The sequence below is a fragment of the Nilaparvata lugens genome, chromosome 13 (assembly GCF_014356525.2).
Source record: "Nilaparvata lugens isolate BPH chromosome 13, ASM1435652v1, whole genome shotgun sequence".
Taxonomy (NCBI): Eukaryota; Metazoa; Arthropoda; class Insecta; order Hemiptera; family Delphacidae; genus Nilaparvata; species Nilaparvata lugens.
Genome location: NC_052516.1, coordinates 4,019,073 through 4,041,486, shown reverse-complemented (window position 1 = coordinate 4,041,486; position 22,414 = coordinate 4,019,073). Strand labels below are relative to the sequence as shown.

The following is a 22,414-nucleotide window of genomic DNA, read 5'->3' as shown; positions in this document are numbered from 1 at the left end:
TCGTGAACTGGAGTATAGAAAGTTTTTTAGGCTGGTAGGGTACGTGAGAAACTCATCAACTACAGTAGGTACTCACTGAGAGATGATGAAACCAGTGGACTTGTGGAACAGTTTGAGGCTGTTTCATAACTTGGAATTATTGCAGTCCATCTACAGAGCTACATGAAACGAACTATCTTCAGCCATCTCAAGTTATTTGTTTTTTTAATTTTGACAAAGACTCATACTATGCTAACGCCTGCCATCACTGAGCACAATGTACTATATACCACGGTATATTGAAGAAGATCTAAGAAGTTATCTTCTAACTACCGTGCTATATACTGCGAGCCTCTTGGCAAGTGGCTTGGCCAACGTGTGGAGCTGGCATTGAAAAACTGATTTTATGTTTTATGATCTTTCCTCAATTCAATACTCGATTCGCTCGTAAAACAAGAATGTGTGCGGAAATTGATAATTTTTTGAATTTTTTTAATTATTAAATTCTATATTTACAGACTTATAAAATCTTGAATAATTATTGAGGAGGTTGGCACACTTTTAAATGAAAACGAAAGTGGGAAGGGGATCAACATCAACCAGAATTTTGCAGACGGCTGACAAAACTAACCTTACCTTTTTGATGACATGTTTTTGTTTATTTTTGAAAACTTGAAATATCAACTACTCATAAATTGCTTTATTGTATGAATTATTAATTTTGATAGTGTTCAAATTCATAGATAAAGATGAAAGTTAACATAAAAGCTTTACACGGGGCTGAATGTTTTGTTGAGGTAAAATACACTAATTTCATCAACTCGAACAATTTTTAAACGTTCTCAAATGCTTTTACAATTTACTGCATTATTTCTTATTACACTTGTACAATCTGGCAACTTACAAATTCAAACTAGTTAACTAATCTTCATGCAAGTTGACTCATTAACAAGAATTTCAACCACTAATTTCTGACTCATCTCACTTTCAGATTACAAACACCATGACAATCCTTGAGCTTAAGCAAATGGTCTCAAAAGCCCTGAAAGTACCAATTGGCCATCAAAAACTGCTTCTCGCCGGACGATTTCTAGCAGGTAATATTTATTCATCATTTGCAAATATTACACTGATATAACCTAAATAACTTCTTTCTTCGAGATTTAGGATCTCTGACATGACTTGAAAACTGTTCTCAGTTAGCCGGGACCGACGACTCAATGTGTCCATCATAAAAGTTTTTTGTTTTTATTCATTCATACAATAAGTACATTATCAAAATGATAGGGAGAAGAAAAATAAGGTAACTAACCTTGTGCTAAATTTTTATTTAAGATAGTCAACAAATTGTTGCACTGGGAAAACTCACAGTCGAGCACCATAGTGAAAAGATTAGGCTAAGCGCACACCAGTTAAACAAGACAAGACATGATCAAACATGTTTAGTCACAATACTTCACATTGTTGCTTATGACGCAACTCACACAGATTAGTCATTGCAATTAGACATGTCTCAATAAGTAACTACGTGAAGTATTGTGACTAAACGTGACTAGTCTTGTCTTGACTAACCGGTGTGCACCCAGCCTTAAATAATTATACTTGCTCATGTAGGAACATCTATCTCTGCCCAAAGAGCAAAGCTTGTAAATTGACCTAATATTAGGGTCTTAATGGCTGTCATCAGTTATTCAAAATTATTATTTACTTGAAGATAACCTGAACGTTAGTACCTGTCACTCTCGACGTAATTTAATAAGCCTGTGGTACTTTTCTGTAAGTTGTGTAATTCTGAATGATTGAATAAATAAATAAAAATAATTTACGGCTGACCACTAACGACAGGACATGCATGATTGACATGTGTGTGCATGTTCTCTCGTTAGTAGCCAGCCTTGGGCGTACAAGTGAAGAGCGCTGTACAGCTGTACGAAGTACAATGATTGTATTTTTCGATCCATGCCTTAAAATCAACACTCAGTGCCGGTTAAATTTTAACCGTGATTAATTTCACGAGAACCAATCAGAGAAGCCGTCTTTTCAAAACGCCTTCTCTGATTGGTTCTCGTGAAATTAATCACGGTTAAAATTTAACCGGCTGTTGTGCAACCGGGCCTTAAGCTTGAATCCACCTTTACCGCTCTACTATAATATTTCACTTCACTCAGTCTCATCACTTACATATATTTCTTTTAAAATTGAAACATTTTCTTGCATTTGTTTGCAGATAACATGACAGTAGCCGACTACCCTTCAATGAAAGAAGGCATTCGTATTCACTTGGTGGTGCGCCCTAATTTGGACCAGGACATCAGTTCGGTGACTCTACACGATGCAACCTACTGTTTCCTACGCAAATACTACTCTGATTCCGATTCCCAAAAAATATCTGACGAGTTTCTAAAGGTGGGTTTGCACGCTTACCGTACTATACTATTTGTTACTAACGCCCGGATTCTAGAAAACTATTGAATGTAATAAACCATTAAACCTATAGATTTAATTGTCCATTCAATTTAATAAGTGTGTTAGAAACCGGTCCTCAATTAACTTACTATGATGAAGCTACGAACAGAACGGTCAGATCCATATACAATTACAATATATAAATGTCTCTAAAAGTGCGTACAAATTTACGCGCCGCGAACATGAGCAATTCACTTTTAATCAGCTGATGCCAAGCTTTTTATATCTATATCTTATACCGTTTCTGTAAAAATACAGATATAGTCAGCTGATTAAAAGCGAATTGCTCATGTTCGCGGCGCGTATATCTGAACGCACCTTTAGGGTCAACTCACATTTACGTGACTCAGGTCGAGAAGAGATTCGACTCTAGTCGAGAGCATGGGTTTTCAAATGGCGAGACTAGAATCGACTGGTCTGATTGTCACCATTTGGAAACACATGCTCTCGACTAGAGTCGAGTTTCTTCTCGACCTGAGTCGCGTAAGTGTGAGTTGAGCCTAAAGGTCCGATTGCACAAAAGTCGGTTAGCTTTTAATCATGATTAAATTCCACCAGAACTAATCGGTGAAAGTTTTCCTGAGAAGACAGCCTCTCTGATTGGCTCTCGTGGCATTTAATCTAGATTGAAAATTAACAGACTTTTGTGCAACCGGGTGCAAGTGTTTCTATCATTTCTGTTTAGAGGCATCGATCTTCACCGCGACTTGCTCGTTATGTTTGCACCTTCAAGGTACAAACAACGTTTTACCACAAACATAAGGTACCACAAGAAGCGTTTTTCAGGGGTTTTCAGACGAATCGGTAGGGGGAAAAGCTCTCTGACTATCAGCTGAATCCTGAATGTCATTCCAATCAGCCAATCGGAGAGCTTCCTGCCTTGTCGACTCGTCTGAAAACGCCTGAAAAAACGCATAGTGTGGCTTGGCCTTAAATGTTGTGCTTCACACTGACATGAGGATGAAACTAAAGTTAAAGTTTTACTTAAGTTTTGGGCCAATGCATATTTTCTCATATTTTTATGCTTAATCCAATAAGTAATTTCAATAATCAGATCATAACGATAACTGCCCGAAATGTTAGTTACATCTAGGATATTTTTGTAGTTGAGAAGTTGATATTGTGGTAATTATTCATATTAAATAAATAAAAAGATTAAGAAATTGTCAAAAACCACAGTAAATCTGTGGTTTTTGACAATTTCTAAGTATTTTTATTTAGTACATCTAGGATTATTCATATATTATAGGACAATAATTTCTGTGGATCAAATATAATAAATATTAATAATTTCTGTTTCAATTACAGGAATTCAACCGGTCTATCTCTTCACTGAGCCTGGACGACATAGAAAGGATTGCCACAATGTATTTGAACGAAGAACTGACAAGTTGAAGCATTTCCCCCCCATCCCACTCTCCAACCCTAGACGAAGTTGTGGCTGTATATTTTCTACATTAATTTTCTTTTGTAATTTATTTTATTTAATAAAAATATCAAACTATTTTGTGGAGTTTCTATAAATTTAATTCGCGCTCATCAAACTAATATAGATTTTTAAAAGTAACGAACGTTCAATTCGTCAAGTGATATATGCTGCTAGATTCAAGTTTAAACGGAATTGGATCAGCTAGAAACTCTAACTGTAAAGGTGTAGAGTGATGGGACATCAAGGCATGTTGTATGCACAGACAGCAACTTGACTCAACAAATTTTAACTTGACTCTGGAATAAATTTATGATTGCATTTATTATTCTGTATCAAGGTCTCACTTACCCATCTACGAGTAGCTAGAAATACGTCTTCGGAAGACGTAGCCGTACTATCTCCCAATGGAGTGATCCGTGGTCTAGTGGATAGAGTGCCTGCGTAGCAGCATAGAGATCCCGGGTTCAAACCCTCTCAATACTAAAAGTTTTTTAACTAGATCACTCCTGTGTTATCGGATGGGCACGTTAAACTGTCGGTCCCGGCTGAAGTATGACAGTCCCATTAGTAAGGCCCATTGACGGCTTTAATTATATATTCAGGCGGTGGGACCTTCCCGCAAGGGTCTCCCCACCAACAAAAGCCATACGAATTTACTTTTTTATCTCCCAATAGTTGAAAGCTATGCTACACTGGTGTGAACGGGACAGATTGCTTAGGGTGGATTTAACATTGTAAGATAGGACGGCTGACTTCCGAAAACCTACATGGGTGTGTGAGACCTTAACACAGTATAATAATTATTATAATGTGATCATGAAATTTCATTCGAGTCAAGTTAAAACTTAAGTTCAACTGCTGCCTGTGCTTAAAGCAGGCCTTGATAGCCCGTCAACACGTTTAACACTAATCTACGATTACATTTAGTATGCTCACATTTATTATGAGTCTCATTCGGAGATTAAACTAACAGCTGATCGATCTCCGTTTAAACTGAGATGGTGCGTGCATACGGCCCTCAGTGAGGATGAGTATTTAATAGCTCCAATAGAATGTTCCAATGTTTTTGCTGAGGATGCCGATGCCCACATAAATACAATACTAAGTATACAAGTCTTGTGCATGAGTAATGACGATTGAAACAAATAAAAATGCCAGGCGAAATGGGAATCGAACCCATGACCTGTGCAGTGAGAGCATACTACGCTTCAAACCACCATAGTGAGGTTCACTTTCAAGTGTCATCATTATTTGATGCATGAAGTGTAGATCTATTTATTTGAATATTACAACAGTGCGATAGTATCCCTCTAGCTGTAAGCTATTTGACGGATATATAAAAATAATCATTAATGTACATACAATAAAACAATCAATAATATGATAAAAATTCGACTGAGTCACAGTCAATATTGTAGAACCGTTCCATTATGAAATAGAAACACACATATGTTGTCAAATTCTACACGGTTTTATTAGGTACAGGAACATGGTTTCGTGACATTACAAGTCACATTTTCAGCTTGTGAATGTGACCGGTGTGGTGACGAAACCATGGTCCTGTACCTAATAAAACTGTGTAGAATTTGACAACATATAAAAAATATATTTGATAACACATAATAAATTGAATTGAATATGTGTTTCTATTTCAATAAGATGATGAAAATAATATAATATTTTCTGATAATCAGTTTATCAGAGATTGACAATGGTGTAATAACCGAAACCGGTCTTTCTTATCAATAAATCAGTGGTTTTTTGACAATTTCTTAGTCTTTTTCATTCAATAATATAATATGACCTGGCTGGCCAAGGTCTCTTGCTACAGCTCTATAAAACGTTGAAGTTATTAATTTATAAGGGATGTGAATCTCACTATAGCAGTTTTATCAATGGAAAATAACTGAAACACAAAAGATCACCAACCTAAACGCAGTCAAGACCTGTCGTTAATCATTAACAATTACAATATTCTCAGATTAAAGGTGATTGTCTCTTGATCCATTCCGAGCTGCGATTTATTAACACACTTTGTTCTATGCATTTCACACGACATGCAGTCAAATATTCAAGTAAATAATCAAAATCTTACTGACTGATCAGTAAGTAAGAGATTTGGATTATTTACTCAAATGTTCGACTGTATGTCGTGTGAAATACATAGAAAAAAGTGTATTCTCAGATTTATAAAATAGAATTATAGTACCCTTTAAAATTGATGAAATAATAAAACAAGAATACAAAATTTTAACATGACTACTATAGTGAGGTCCACGTTATAATGGCAGTGGATAAAGATAGAAGAATAGCGATGCCGATTCTCTGCATTAATTAATCATATTTCTACACTATCAAAAACATAATTGGCACCGTTGTGGACCTAGAAAAGGATAGTACCACCAGCTTTGTCGAATGATAGACAAGGATAGCAAAACCAAAGTTGATCAAATACTGTCATTATAACGTGGACCTCACTATAGTTTCGGTGATCACACCATCACCGAAACCAGTAGATACGTTACAATTTGTATTACTGTTTTATTATTTTATTAATTTCAAAGGGTACTATTATTCTATTTTATAAATACAAGAAATTAGCCCTGAATTCATACATTTAAAAAATTATTCTCAGATTGTTTACCCAACAATTTGAGGTTTGAAAACATTCATGTTGTTTGTATCAAGATTATAAAGATGCGTTTACATCAGTCAAGTTTACTTGGATTCAAGTTTAGTGTAAAATAAATGTATTTTGCAAACCTGAAATCAACTTTACAAGAACGCAAACTTTGAATCCACTATATACCAATGTAGACCCTTCCTAAAAACACGGCCACACACGTAACATTAAAACTGCAGGTATGCCTCAAAGCATCTGAGGAGAATTTCCATCGACACGTTGAGATTTCCCTTCAGGACAGGCGCCTATAGTGAGGTCCACGTTATAATGACAGTGGAGAAAGATAGGAGAACAGCGTGCCGATTCCCAGCTTCTGTATAGGATAGCTGATACCGGTATATCTGATGGAATAGTAACTGTTCATTCTTGTTTAGAATAATCAATTATATCTTATCATAGCCACCTCTAATACAGTATTAGGCAATACTTATACTAATACTTATTAGACAATAAAATATATATTTCAATGATTAAATAATTAATTTTCATAAATGAGATTGAATATTTTGCTAATTGATTATATTTCTACACTGTTAAAAAACGATCATACAACGTTGCGGAGCTGGAAAAGGATATCACTGCCTGCTTTGTCGAATGATAGACAAGGATAGCAACACCAATGTTAATCAAATACTGCCATTATAACGTAGACCTCACTATGAAGGCAGGTCTTCGGATTTACCATAGCGTGTGGAGTCGCTCCAGGGTATTGTACCCTCTCAGCTATCTAGCTCCTCTTAGCTAGTGATACAATTGTGTTATTCGTGATAAAATATGTTTACTCGAGTCTTGTAAATTCTCACATATCAGTGACAGTGACCGGCACAGTGAAAATATAATAACCATGATATCTGATTGGACAGTTCACACTCAGCACGGCCTAACGAGAATGAATAGTTCCATTTGAATTTACTGGGATAATATTCTCACTGTACCGGGCAATTGCACTATCACTGGTGTGTGGCAATTCAGCTTTAGAGGATAAGATGATCGATTACTTGTACACTTTATGCGTAGACTCCGCATAATATAATTCCCAAATTGATGATTGATTGGGAAATCAATCTCAAATGAGGTTGATTATTCCCTGCTGCATTGATTGGGATATCAATCTCAAATGAGGTTGATTATTCCCTGCTGCATTGATTGGGATATCAATCTCAAATGAGGTTGATTATTCCCTGCTGCATTGATTGGGTTATCAATCTCAAACGAGATTGATTCAATCTGTTACAATCTCATCAAATTCACTCACACTATCACCAAGAATGTTCACAATAAATAACAATAGCCCAATAGTAATTATCCTCATTGATCAATATATCAAAACAATCACTTGAATAAAACTTAAAAACTGAAACAGAACCCTGAAAAATATACCACTTGAACAGTTCTCAATTGATAACAAATTCACTTAAACTTTGAACGTCCATCCAAGAGAAATGCACATGATTCTCAACTCTCAAGTTAGCTTGTGATACATGAATGTTTCCTTGATAGTCTCACCCTCGAGTTATATTATATACTTAGGCTCAACTCACACTTATGCGACTCAGGTCGAGAAGAGACTCGACTTTAGTCGAGAGAATGTGTTCTCAAATGGTGACAGTCAGACCAGTCGATTCTAGTCTCCGCGACGTCACCATTTGGAAACACATGCTCTCCACTAGAGTTGAGTCTCTTCTCGACCTGAGTCGCGTAAATGTGAATTGAGCCTTATAGTGATATTATTCTCTTTGAACCACCAATATTCCTCACAAATAAAATCAACGTTTGCCGTTTAACGAATGCTGGCAGTTAAAAGATAATCTCACTAAATCTGAATATATACTGTGACTTGGTGCAAAATCGACCAATAACAACTGATGGTTCTTGTACTATCAACAACTACAATAGTCAGGTAGTTATTGTAGTATAGAACTATCATTGTCAGTTTTTATTGGTAGTTCTTGCACTAAGCTTCAGATATATCAGTCATATACATTATACCTCGATGAGTTACGACTATTTTTTCGATCCCATTGCGACCCTATTGTTGTCAATAGCTGACTATTGACTCAATAGTCGTCCCCACGACTTATAACCTCCTTACAGGTAGGGCGCAGTACAATGGTGTGCTCGAACTGAGCCGTGTAACAACCTTTGATGTCGCACAGAGGTGGATAGGATTCCACTATGCCTGCCAAAATAAGATTTATCTATTAGCTGCAGCTTTAATAAAATAGATTTAATAGATTGGTTCTAAAAGTTATCAAGCCGAGCATTGAAAATTATAATTCTAGAAGTTACTATATCAACCCATTCAATCATGCTTAAAACTCCAGGTTTCATTACAAAAACAAGAATAATATTGTAGTTTCATTCAACATGCCACAACATTATTGTTTCAAATGATTCATCATGCTTCAAATTCATGTTTAATTATCCATTCAATATTCAATTTTAAAATTCACCCAACATGCGTTTAATAGATAACTATTTTCCATCAAAAGTAGGTTCAAGTCAATGTTTTTAATGCTTCAGTTCATTTGGTTTTGATGTATCGTTTTTCCACCGAGAGTTACTAGCCTATGTACCGGTTGCACAAAAGCCGGTTAAAATTTAATCGTGATTGATTCCACGAGAACCAATCAGAGAAGCCGTCTTGTCAAAAAGACCTTCTCTGATTGGTTTTGGTGAAATCAACACGGTTAAAAATTAGCCGGCTTTTGTGCAACCGGGCCTATTTTGTTCTAGTTGAAAAAGCTGAATCAATTCATTGCAATTTCAATGACTAATTTAGCAAGCTTTCAATATTAATTTTTAAAGGTTCATTCGACCATTTTGTAGGCTAAGGGCCGTTTGCACAGTCAAAGCTTTAACTCGATTTAATCAGCTGGTGGCTTAAACTCACAATGAAACACATTATAACAAACTAGACTTGATACGGATTTAATCTAGTTTAAAATTAAATTTAGTTTAAACTGTAACTGTGCAAACGGCCCTAAGAGGCTCTCAAATTGCCTCAACTTCGCCCACAGCACTAATAAAATTATTTTATATACAGTATTAAAATTACGACATTTCATCAATCTTCCATTTTCAATTTTTCGGACTGTAGTGGTTTAGTCACATAATGCAATGCTTTATCAATGGATCTTTGAAGACCCATATACACAAAGACACATAAATGGATCTTAGATGGTCTTTGAAAGACTGAAATGAAAACTCAAGGGAATTGATCGGAATGTTCAAAGTCGTGGGTTCGAATCCCAACAAACGCATGAATTTGTATCATGTCATTATAACATCTCATCACCCATGCACAAGTCAGTACTTACGTTGGCATCGTCCAGCAAAATCATTATTCATTCAACATCATTAATTTAAAAGATGGAGAAAAGTAATTTAGATATAGTCAGCCAGCCGAAAAATCAACACATGCGTAGAATGGTTACAACTAATTGAGTGAAATTGAATATCAAGCATTAACAGCACCAAATAAATGATCTAAATTATTATACAACATTCAGCAGGCTTTCAACACATCAAAAGTTCCCCATTCAATTTAAATCTCAAATTTGAGGCTGTATTACATCGTCTTTACACCCATGATTATACGTTCATATGACATCAATTTCCAGTTCATAACTGTGGATAATATACAGAGTACAAATGGAAAACTGTTCCTCATAATTATTATAATAATTTTGCAAAGCTAATGACAGCCATTGTATCCTAATATTTCAAGGAACTAATAATTTTAAAACTACAAGATCATATTGGAAAATACAGGGATGAATGTAAGATTCGCGTTGTTCCACAAGAGAAAAGATAACAAAAGAAATAGAGATCTTGCTTTCCAGTATCTTAGAGATAACTTTCTCTCTCTAAGGAATTGCATTTCAGCAAGCTAATACCATAGAGAAAAGATATCATAACAAGATATCCCATGGTTCATGTACCAAATGTCACTATTAACTCAAGCCGATAGTCCTAGTAGTTTTTTTTAGTGAAGCTATTTGACGCTGGTAGTCTCTCATACTGTACCGTTCTTACACTTTCATCCGGTCAAAACAGTAATATTATACAGTAGTCGACATTAATCGGTTTGAGTTACTACTTATACCATGAGATATCTTCTTATGCTATCTTTTCTGTATAGTATCACCATAAATGATACAGTATCATTACAAAATGATACAGTATCATTACAAAATGATACAGTATCAACACAATCTGATACGGTATCATCTCAACTTGATGCACAACACCATAATTTGATACAGTCAAAATAAGGTTATTGTATCACAATCTATGATAACTTTGCTTTCCTATCACTTCCACTAACAATATACCGTAAAGCTTATATAGTATCAACACAAAATGATACAGTATCAACACAATCTGATACGGTATCATCTCAACTTGATACACAACACCATAATTTGATACAGTCAAAATGAGGTTATTGTATCACAATCTATGATAACTTTGCTTTCCTATCACTTCCACTAACAATATATCGTAAAGTTCACGTTTTCTATAACATGAAGCTCACCATAGTAATTTTCTACACTGGGATAAAAAATTACTAGTTATTTGAAATAGAGTAATTATGTTTGAAGTGAGTTGTTACCTTTGTCACAAAGATCCTTGAGCGCCATCTGATACTTGGTGCAGCCAGCTCTGTCCAGCCAGCGCTTGCAGAAGGCCAGAGTGCCGAAATTGTTGTTAATTGTACTCAACAGGCTTCTAGATGACGCCAATCTGAAACGTACAATCATCACGACAATTTCATTACACACATTGAATACCTTTGATTCATCTCTTTGATTGATGGTGGATCATTATTTACCTAATTACTGAAACACGTAATAAGACAATTTTAATATACAGAGGATCATTTATCAACTAACCGCTGTCAATTTCGTTCGCCAGAACACACGATCAGTATAATGGTTCAAAGAATAATTATGTGTTAACGATTTGAAGTTGATTGATAAAATCATTCGCAAGTTACCGTCGAACATACAAACCCACAATCAGCCGACAAGTTGAAAGTAGGAAGTATGCTCGTTCAATCACGCCTTGATTTGTTCATTCAATGAGAATCTACTCAACACTAAACAAACCTGTACCCAGCGACATTATGGAGAGGTCCACGTTATAATGACAGTGGAGAAAGATAGGAGAACAACGTTGCCGATCATCTGTCTTGTCCTCTGCCTTCTATGGACGGTAGCTGATACAGGTTTATTGATGTAATATTAACTGTTCATTCTCGTTTAAAATAATCAATTATATTATATTAAGCAAGAAATTATATTTTTCAATAATTTCCTAATGAATTTGCATAATTAAGATTGAATATTCTGTCAATTTATTATTCATCCTACATTGTTAAAAGACGATCAGAGTAAAACGGGAAAGAGATAGCGCTATCCGCTTTGTTGAATGATAGAAAAGAATAGTAATACCATTGCTAATCAAACACTGCCATTATAACGTGGACCTCACTATAGTAGCGTCAACTATAGTCCACGTTATAATGGCAGTAGCAACACCAATGTAATCAAATACTGCTATTATAACTATCACTATAGTGAGATTAAGGCTTCGACGTAGGTCTGCAGGTGGAAAACCGCTATACAGGGGAACATTGTAGCGTTGGGCTTGGCGCACACCAGTTAGTCAAAACAAGACCTGATCAGACACGTTCAGTCACAATACTTCACATAGTTGCTTATGAAGACATGTCTAATTGCAATGACTAATCAGTGTGAGTTACGCCACAAGCAGCTATCTGAAGTGTTGTGACTAAACGTGTCTGATCAGGTCTTGTCTTGACTAACTAGTGTGCGCCTAGCCTTAGTGTGCTCGATGACTGTTCGTCTGACAGTCGTGACGGACATGTGAAACGTTATGTTAATTGCCAGTATAACGTTAATGATACTATAGATAGAAAATCGGTTTCCCGAGAGTGTAGCCTTACCTGAGTGGGACATACTCGGCGTCATACTTCTTCATGTAGTGAGATACATCCATGTCATTGTTGACGAGACCCCTCCCTGTGGAGCCGAATGTCTCAATGGCATAGAACTCGTTCTCCTCCATAACAGTCGCCTCGCCTCCCTTCACTATGGGCACTGTCTTGCCCGCGTGAATTCCTAACAAACAAAATTAAATCAATTAATCTGCTAGTACTATAATAAAGGAAAGAAACGGCTTATAAACACGATAGGAAATTAACAAATGACGCATCATCACATCTTAACTACTCAACTGATTTACTTTATTTTCAATTATTCAAGACTTCACGCATCATCAAATCTCAACTACTCAACTGATTTACTTTATTTTCAATAATTTTCTATTTTCAATTATTCAAGACTTCAGTAGGTCAAGTTTAAATTTTGTTAAGTTTTTAATTAGACAATTATTGTGGAGCACGATTTACCTTCTAATCTATAATATAACAATGGAAGGAATTGGCTGATACATGTACGGTATAGGACACGAATGACGACGCATCATCACGTCTCAACTACTAAACTGATTCGATTTTGCATATCGATTCTTAATTTGCCGAGTATGGTTATAAGCCTATTTTAAATTCTTCAAGATTTCAGTACGTCAAGAATTCAGTTTGACGAGTTATTAATTGGATCCTTTCAGAGCACGGGTTACCTACTAGTATATCATAAAATTCTGAAAATAGATCATAAGGCTGGCCACTAACGGTAATACATGTTGATAAACATGCTTGATCCGCAAATGTAATACATTGTTGTGTCATCACAGCAGTGATTACAACGAAACGCTTCGAGCAAAATTGTTTGATGAAAAGGATGAATAGACGAGACAACACAAGAATATTAAATTATACACTTTTTTCTATGTATTTCAGACAAATATTTGACTGCATGTCGTGTGAAATACATAGAAAAAGTGTGTTAATACATCGCAGTTCGGAATGGATCAAGAAACCATCACCTTTATTAATTTATGTCAACCACTAGGCCTACATTTCTCCAGTCATTTTCAACTGTACAGTCGAAAACCTGAACGTTATTCGCAATTACAGTATGCGTCCCGTTAGGTTTGCCTCCGTGACTTTGAAACAGAATATTGGCAAGGTATGGTTCGCGGGGTAATATTCACGTCTATGAAAAAACATCAGGTTTCAAAGACCCTAGATCCCTAAATGGAGGAATCTCCCTACACACAGAGATTCTTCATGAATCAGAGAGTGCAACGTATCACCAACAATGGAAAGAGCATGTTGAACGAATGTCAGCTGATAGGCTGTGTTGTGATAAAAGCACGTTACTTCAAAAGCTCCTTGTGTATCTTCCTGGATGCAACACGTTGCTTCTGAGAAGATAAAGAAGAGCATCTGCTGCTTATGGAAAGATACCAGAGACAAGAATAATATAGTTATCCTTACTTATCCTTCATCTATGAAGATACATTTCCAAAAAGCTTCTTGTGTATCTTTTCGGATGCAACACGTTGCTTTTGAGTAGATACAGAAGAGCATCTGTTGCTTATGGAAAGATACATTTCCAAAAAGCTTCTTGTGTATCTTTTCAGATGCTAAGTTACACGTTGCTTTTGAGAAGATACAAAAGAGCATCGATTGCTTATGAAAAGATACATTTCCAAAAACCTCCTTGTGTATCTTCTCGGATGCAACACGTTGCTTTTGAGAAGATACAGAAGAGCATCTGCTGCTTATGGAAAAATACATTTCCGAAAAGCTTCTTGTGTATCTTTTCGGATGCTAAGTTACACGTTGCTTTTGAGAAGATACAAAAGAGCATCGGTTGCTTATGAAAAGATACATTTCCAAAAACCTCCTTGTGTATCTTCTCGGATGTAACACGTTGCTTTTGAGAAGATACAGAAGAGCATCTGTTGCTTATGGAAAGATACATTTCCAAAAAGCTCCTTGTGTATCTTCCCGGATGCAACACGTTGCTTTTGAGAAGATACAGAAGAGCATCTGTTGATTATGTAAAGATACATTTTCGTGAATGTTGGATGTTTTTGTTTGGGTAGTATTGTAGTCTAGTGGCCCTCCGCCAAACTACAGGACTAGGACTGTACTTGAGACTTGTGAGTGCAGTAGCATAGAGAAACAATAGCGTAAGTAGAAATCCCATGGTATAGGGCGTTTATGTCGCAACTTTTACTGTTATCTCAAGTCGATTTTTGTTGATTATTGTCTAATGTTACTGTTTTGTTGGGGTAAGAGCGTATAAACGACACAATATGAGAGACTACCAGTGTCACACAGCTTCACGGGAAAGAATTACATGAACTATCGGCTTCAGATAACAGTAAAAGTTGCAACATAAACGCCCTATACCATGGGATATCTACTTATGCTATTGTTTCTCTATGGCAGTAGTTAGTGTACTCTTGCAGGTCACCTGTTACACAACACTTTTCGTCTATCACAACGAATCAAAAATATCCCGTGAAAAAGTAACGTTGAGCACGCTACACACAGTGACAATATTAGCTTCCACGGGAAAGCGGAATTGGAAATGTCATGTACATTTGAGTTCCGGACATTTCCAATTCCGCTTTCCCACTAAGCCACCACTACTGTCCCTGTGAACAGACTGCTTTAGATGCTGACCTAAGTATAGTGAAGTCCACGTTATAATGGCAGTGGAGAAAGATAAGAGAAAAACGTTGCCGATCCTCTGTCAAGTCAATGCCTTCTATAGACGGTAGTTGATACAAGTTTATTGATGTTATATCAACTGTTCATTCTCGTTTAAAATAATCAATTATATTTTATTAAGCAAGAAATTATATTTTTCATTAATTATGATAACATATTTTGTTAATGAATAATTAATTCTACATTGTTAAAATACGATCTGGCAACACAGCAAAGCGAGAAAGAGATAGCGATATCTGCTTTGTGGAATGATAGACAAGGATAGCAATACCACTGCTAATCAAACACTGCCGTTATAACGTGGACCTCACTATAGTAAATTTGACAATTGACTTACAAAGCATACTTACTGTATGGAGAAATGGAGTGACCATTGAGGTTACGAATCGACTTGACCTGATAAGTTTTGCCATCTAATTCCACTTCATAGGATTCCATAACTTCTTGGATGGCAGCTCCCACATCACACAGGGCTACATCTATTCCAGCCGCCTGAAATTTATAAAAAATATGTGAAAGACTTGAAAAATCTCTTACATTTTTAAATAATTATACATAGAATTACTGTAAATTGAATATAATAATAATGATTATAATGAGTCTAAACTTGAAATATTTTCTTTTAACTCACAGATACATCATCATTATTTTGATGGTCATAATTTATCAACGAATAAATAAGGATTAAACTTTAAAATAACAAGTTCATAATTTTCAATTTATTTACCTTAATTCCAGTATTGGTAGCTTCCCTCACAGCCTCCAATAGTTTATCGTATTTCGGATTGAAAGTCAGTGTAAATGCACAATCTATGATACGACCTGGAAAACAAAAATAAGTTGTAAGAGGCATGAAAGAACAAGACATGAGGAGCAAAGCGAGGAAATGAGAAGAAAGAATTGGAATAGCCAACAAGATTTTATTATGATTGGGAAGATGCATGAATATGATGAATAAGAATATTCTTATGAAGAATATTGCATTCAATTTATTGTTATTGCACGATAAATAGAAATGTTGGGTCTCTATGCCTTTCCTCAGGGACATTGCTGCCCGTGGTAACACATGTACAAGTAACTACAGTTCTATATCAATTTATGTATTACAAGCAGATAACCCAAGCTTCGGAAGGGTCCAATTGAAAACTTGACAAACTGAAAACTCAGGACCTACTGGAATTTTGGAGAATTAAAATAGGCCTATAACCATCCCCGGTGAATTGAGAATCTATATACAAAATTTGAAGATGATCAGTTAAGTAGTTCAGACGTGATGATGCGTCATTCATGAATTTCCTATTCAGTATAATTATGTATAAACAAGTTCTTTCCTTATATAGATTCTATATAATTATATTCTTATAACTATATATTCTTTTATAGTTCTATTATATTATAGATATCATTCTAATTACCATTGATATGAGTGCCGAAATCGATTTTGGTGACGTCATCATGCTCCAACACTGTGGATCTCCCGCGTTGGGAGTGTAGTGGGCAGCACAATGGTTACGGGAACAACTGAAAATTATAAAAAAGTATATGAAATATAATAAACCACCAGAATTTCTTATACAAGTTATCACAACAAAATATGAATTGCTATATAAGGAGATTGAAGTTGTACTGAACAAAAATACTAGATGTTGTTCAACCACAGATTTATTAAAAATCAATATTAACATCAGATTCAGATTTAGTATGAATAAATAATAGAATATCACTTTCCCAACTGCTCAGAAAGTGACTTGAAGTTGTCATAAACACACCGTCCTAAACAAGTCCTAGTTGTAGATAAGCCACTCCAAAAAAAACAAACCTAACTAACGTCACAGCAATGGCGGCTCATTCAACCGAAACCAGCATCACGCCATTTTAATAGATTTGTGATTGTCACAGCTTCTTAGTCCGTGCAAACCTTAGGCTGGTGACACACCGATTAGTCAAGACAAGACTAGTCACGTTTAGTCACAATACTTCACATAGTTGCTTATGACGCAACTCACACTGATTAGTCATTGCAATTAGACATGTCCTCATAAGCAACTATATGAAGTATTGTGACTAAGCGTGACTTGTCTTGTCTTGACTAACCGGTGTGTGATCAGTCTAATTTTGCACCACGAGGCTTTATGGCCAATTTCATTTCAATACAACAATAGGAGCACCTTCTTGTCGTTTTTATGCTGGTTCTATCGGAAAGGATTCCTTTCATTCTCTCACACAATTATTTCAAACGCTCTCTGGATTCTGTGAATGTGACAGCGCTACTCTCCGTAAAAGCAATGCTGTAAACTACGGTTTGCACAAACTATAATCTTTTTAGTTAACTATCCAAACATGGGATATCTTTCTTATGCTATATTTTATGGTATCACCATAAATGATACAGTATTATCACAAAATGATATCAAAACAATCTGATACTGTATCATCTCAACTTGATACACAACACCATAATTTGATACAAAACTTTGAATGAATTCTACAATAAATTCATGGGATATCTTCTTATACTTTATGCTATCTCTTCCTCTATGGTATCACAACAAAATGATACAGTATCACCACTAAGTGATTCAGTATCACCACCAAGTGATACAGTATCACCACAAATTTATATCAACACAATCTGATACTGTATCATCTCAACTTGATACACAACACCATAATTTGATACAAAACTTTGAATGAATTCTACAATAAATTCATGGGATATCTTCTTATACTTTATGCTATCTCTTCCTCTATGGTATCACAACAAAATGATACAGTATCACCACTGAGTGATTCAGTATCACCACCAAGTGATACAGTATCACCACAAATTTATATCAACACAATCTGATAAAGCATCATCTCAAATTGATACACAACACCATAATTTGATACAAAATTTCAGAACTTTGAATGAATTCTAAAACTCATGGGGTATCTTCTTATACTTTCTTTTATCTATGATTGCACTCACCCAGTGGGAAACGCGAGCCCAGCTTTCAGACCATTCTCGCCAATCAGAGCTCGCGAAGTCTTCTCCAGTTCTTCGCAGATCTCGATCATGGTCATGCCACTGCGCACCCACTTCTGGATATACTGCCGGGTCTGTCTGCAAACCAAACAACATCAAAAGTCAGTTTCATCTATAATTATAATAAAGGAAAGAACTGGCTTATACACGTACGGAATAGGAAATTCACGAATGACGCATCATCACGTCTCAACTACTGGACTGATTAACTTGAAATCTTGCATATGGATTCTTAATTTACCGAGGATGGTTATAAGCCTATTTTAAATTTTTCAAGATTTCAGTAGGTCAAGTTTTCGGTTTGACGAGTTTTTAATTGGATCCTTGCAGAGCACGGGTTAGCTGCTAGTTTGATGCTCCATACATAGACTTGAAATGGTAGACTACATCTAGAGGTTGATGAATGTTACGAAAGAAATTCCAATATGAACTGGTAATGGCTTAACAATCGGAACTAGTAGTTCTGTGAACAGTAGACCTCACGCAGTATTCTCATCCACAAGTACCTGATTGAAACTATAGACCTTATGGAAATACAGCAATAGACTGGCTTCTCCACACATCTGTGTAATTACTTATCAGCTGATTTATATATATATTTGGTTGCCATGGAAAAAATTGTAATGTGAAATTTTCAGTTCAATATTATCATAAAAATTTTAATAGTTCTGCTTTTTAAATGAGATTTTGTGTTTGAAAATAGTTTTCTTGATTTTAAAAATTTTAAAATAGAAATTCAGGAAGTGAAAGTGCAAATTTTTAGTGAGAAAGCATGAAGTGCAAATTTTTAGTGAGAAAGCATGAAGAACAATACATAACCTATAAACTTGAGTGTTGATAGGAAATGACATTGGGAAATACGGCAACGCAGACATCCAAAAGGATCTCTCTGCCAATAAAAGCCATATGAATAAATAAATAAATAAATAGCTGATTTATGATGAATAATCTATAGTCTGATTTTTACTCTAATATTGGCGTATGAAGGAGGCTCCTTTTTCCTTTTATATTATCCTTGAAATGCAAAATTTCCAAAAACCTTGTATATAAGTCGACGCGCAATTGAAAAAGGAACATACCTGTCAAATTTCATGAAAATCTATTACCGCGTTTCGCCGTAAATGCACAACATATAAACATTTAAACATTAAGAGAAATGCCAAACCGTCGACTTGAATCTTAGACCTCACTTCGCTCGGTCAACTAATATTTTGTAATTTCAATAGAGAACTTTGAATTATTTCAATTATTTACATTCGATATGGATTTCAAATTCTTGAAGAATTCAATAAGTCATGTTTCCAGTTCGTAATTTTTTAATTAAGACTCTTGCAGAGCTCGGGTTACCTGCTAGTCTAAAATATCAATGAATATAATAATATTATATTAATATATAATATTAATATTTGGATATATTGAATAAGTATATAAATAGTATACTTGCCTGTGAGCCTCAGCCGCCTGCCTAGCCTCGTTGTATATATCGGTATACATACGATCGAGCGCCCGTTTCTCCTCGCTTGTGAATCGGTCTTTGGCGCTGCGAGAGTCGTTCACAACTGGATACTCCATTATCTCGCCCTCGGGGTAACCGCCGCCTGTGAATCGGGCGCACAATTAATCTCAAAGTTCAAGTAATGGGCAAAGGACTGTCGATTGAGTACACAGTTCAAATGTGAATAGGGCTTTAAATTAACAACACACAACAGTTACACTTGGCCCCACACTTGGAATACACTCACAGGCCCCATACACTTGAAATGTGAATCGGGCTTCCAATTAACCATATAGCAACAGATACAGTTGAAGTGTGAATCGGGCTTGCACTTAGCCTAACCAGACAACAGGTACAGTTCAAAACTTCAAATAAGAATCGAGTTTTCGATTATTTAATTATACAACAGATACAGCAGAAATGTGACTCGTATTTTCAATTTTCCATACAACAAATACAACTTAAATTCGAAATATCGCAACATCGTTAAAGTACAAAGCCTGGAATTACGTTTTCGTTTATGCTACCGCTACGGACGACCTAGAAAGAATACCTTTAGTTCTTACGGGAGTGTTCACAGATTTGCAGCCGGCCAATGTGTGAACACTTCCATAAGAATCAATTGAATTCTTCCCCAAATACAGAAGTCGTTCTACTCTAAGGACACAGCCTGCATTGAGAATTGAAGTTTTTCTTAGAAAACGAAATAGCAGAAGACGAAAGAAAGTTTGAATTCAAAATATTGTAGGCTATATCTTGTTCACTACTGGCAACTAGAGTAGTGACAATGAACATACAAGCAGTAGACTCAAGTAGTAAAGTACGAGCAACTGGAGTATCCGCGACTCCAACTTCAGTCGCGGTGGTGTGAATAGAGCCCAATACCTCCGATACCTCACTTCAAATGCCTCTAAAGCACGCTGCACACAGGGACATTAGTTGCGACATCTTGCTTCTATGTTCTATTAGTTTGACCAGCCATCTTCTTTTTTGTCGCCATCTATCCAGTAAGCTGTACTTAATGTAGAAGGAGCGATTAACGAGTATGGGAACGCGGGATTGAAAATGTCCGTACCTTAAATGTACATGGCACTTCCAATTTGGTGTTCCCGCGACAGCAAGTGGACGCTATTATTGTCCCTTTATGTGGGCTGATTTAAGCTGGATTTCCACGTGAGTGAAAGTGAACGTCACATTGAAAATATATTTCCCATGAGTTCTAATTGGAGTAATGCCCCTCATTACGGCCGAGTGAGTATGAGTTGTCTCATTAGAGCTTATGAGAATTATATTTTCTCTGTTCCGGACACTTTCACTGTCACTGATGAGTGTGAATCCAGCTAAATTGTGGCCGCCGTGATTTTCCATACTTCTACCCCATACAATAGCACAACGAGAAAATAAAGTAAAAGAAATTATACCATGGTATGAGGCGTTTTATTCCAAATTTCACTGTTAACTCGAGTCCACATAGTTGTTTTTCGTGAAACTATGTGACGTTGAAGTCTCTCATAATGTGCCGTATAAATTTTATCAACTAAGCTATCAACTGGGACCGAGCATATACCAATACCAAAGTACACATGATATAAAAGTTTGAGGCCCTGAAATTGATTAGTTGCGTCCTGAAAACACTAATACCAGACCTGAACCAGCCAGGTCACTCGATAATATTATTAAAAGTTATAAATTTCAAAGTTCAAATTAAAAAACTGACCAGTAAACAACTCAGACACAGCAATAGTGGGCGGATCAGTCTGACCGGCCGCACCTCCCTCTTTGCCACCACCCTTAGCACCGCCGCCGCGACGCCTCTTCGATTTTTTCTTGGCCTGGTCGCCGCCATCACCCGCTGACGCCTCAGCCGCAGCCTCCTTCTCACAGCTGATCTCGATCTTCAGATCAGCTATGGCCACTGTCACCCCGTTCTCCTCCCCTTCCTCGCCTTCACACGGCACGTCAGCTGATGCTTCTCCAGCTCCTGAAAAGTGAATTTGAATTGTGATTTAGAAGTTTTCTAGTGGTTCATTATTTTATGTTCGAAGCCTCTCGCTGATGACAAAACATGCATGATAAACATGTGTGTGTGTGTGTGTGTGTGTGTGTGTGTGTGTGTGTGTGTGTGTGTGTGTGTGTGCATGATAAACATGCATGTACTACCGTTAGTGGACAGCCTAAAGCTGCGTTTACACCAACAAAATGTTAATAACTCAATCATTATAGATTCTATTAGATTGAACATAACTTATCATACACATGATGAACATATGTGTTACCTAGTCAAGTTCCGTTCAATCTAATAGAATCTATAAGGATTAAGTTATTAGCATTTTGTTAATAACTTTGGTGTAAACGTAGCTTAAGCGTTTTAGACATTGTCCCATTACACATTAATATTCTTATGATCGTTGTAGGCCTAATAGTCGCATAGAACTTTAACATAGAAGACGAATTTTTATCAGATATTTAATTTGCTATTGAATCAGTTAGTTGTAATAATAAAAATTATTATAAAAACATCTAAATAAATAAACATGACTGTATAGAATTAAGAGGTTTTTGATCATGTTAAAAAATAAAGAAATATAAACATTACAAATTATAAAGAGGAATTAAAAAATGCAAGTAATGTTTATTATTCCAGTAAATCACAAGAT

General features: G+C 36.0%; 2 protein-coding genes and 1 long non-coding RNA gene across 3 annotated transcripts; 2 read left to right on the top strand and 1 right to left on the bottom strand.

Moving 5' to 3' along the window:
* Positions 1-394: 394 nt before the first annotated feature.
* Positions 395-3,949, top strand: LOC111056979 (ubiquitin-like protein 4A). The gene is made up of 4 exons (XM_039439602.1): positions 395-776; positions 971-1,076; positions 2,207-2,385; positions 3,754-3,949. The coding sequence occupies exons 1-4, from the start codon at positions 729-731 to the stop codon at positions 3,838-3,840; spliced, it is 420 nt and encodes a 139-aa protein (XP_039295536.1). The 5' UTR covers positions 395-728; the 3' UTR covers positions 3,841-3,949.
* Positions 3,950-7,117: 3,168 nt separating this feature from the next.
* Positions 7,118-8,099, top strand: LOC120353974. The gene is made up of 2 exons (XR_005572704.1): positions 7,118-7,726; positions 7,774-8,099. It is a non-coding gene; the product is annotated as an uncharacterized LOC120353974 (long non-coding RNA).
* On the bottom strand, positions 7,854-21,738 carry LOC111059600 (methionine aminopeptidase 2; the record flags this gene model as incomplete). Its single annotated transcript, XM_039439601.1, is given in 10 exon segments — positions 7,854-8,736; positions 11,176-11,306; positions 12,532-12,706; positions 15,585-15,726; positions 15,962-16,056; positions 16,650-16,703; positions 16,706-16,755; positions 18,206-18,340; positions 19,707-19,860; positions 21,475-21,738. Coding segments are annotated over 10 exon segments (1,322 nt in total), but the record flags the coding sequence as incomplete, so codon positions are not given.
* Between the last annotated feature and the right edge of the window lie 676 nt (positions 21,739-22,414).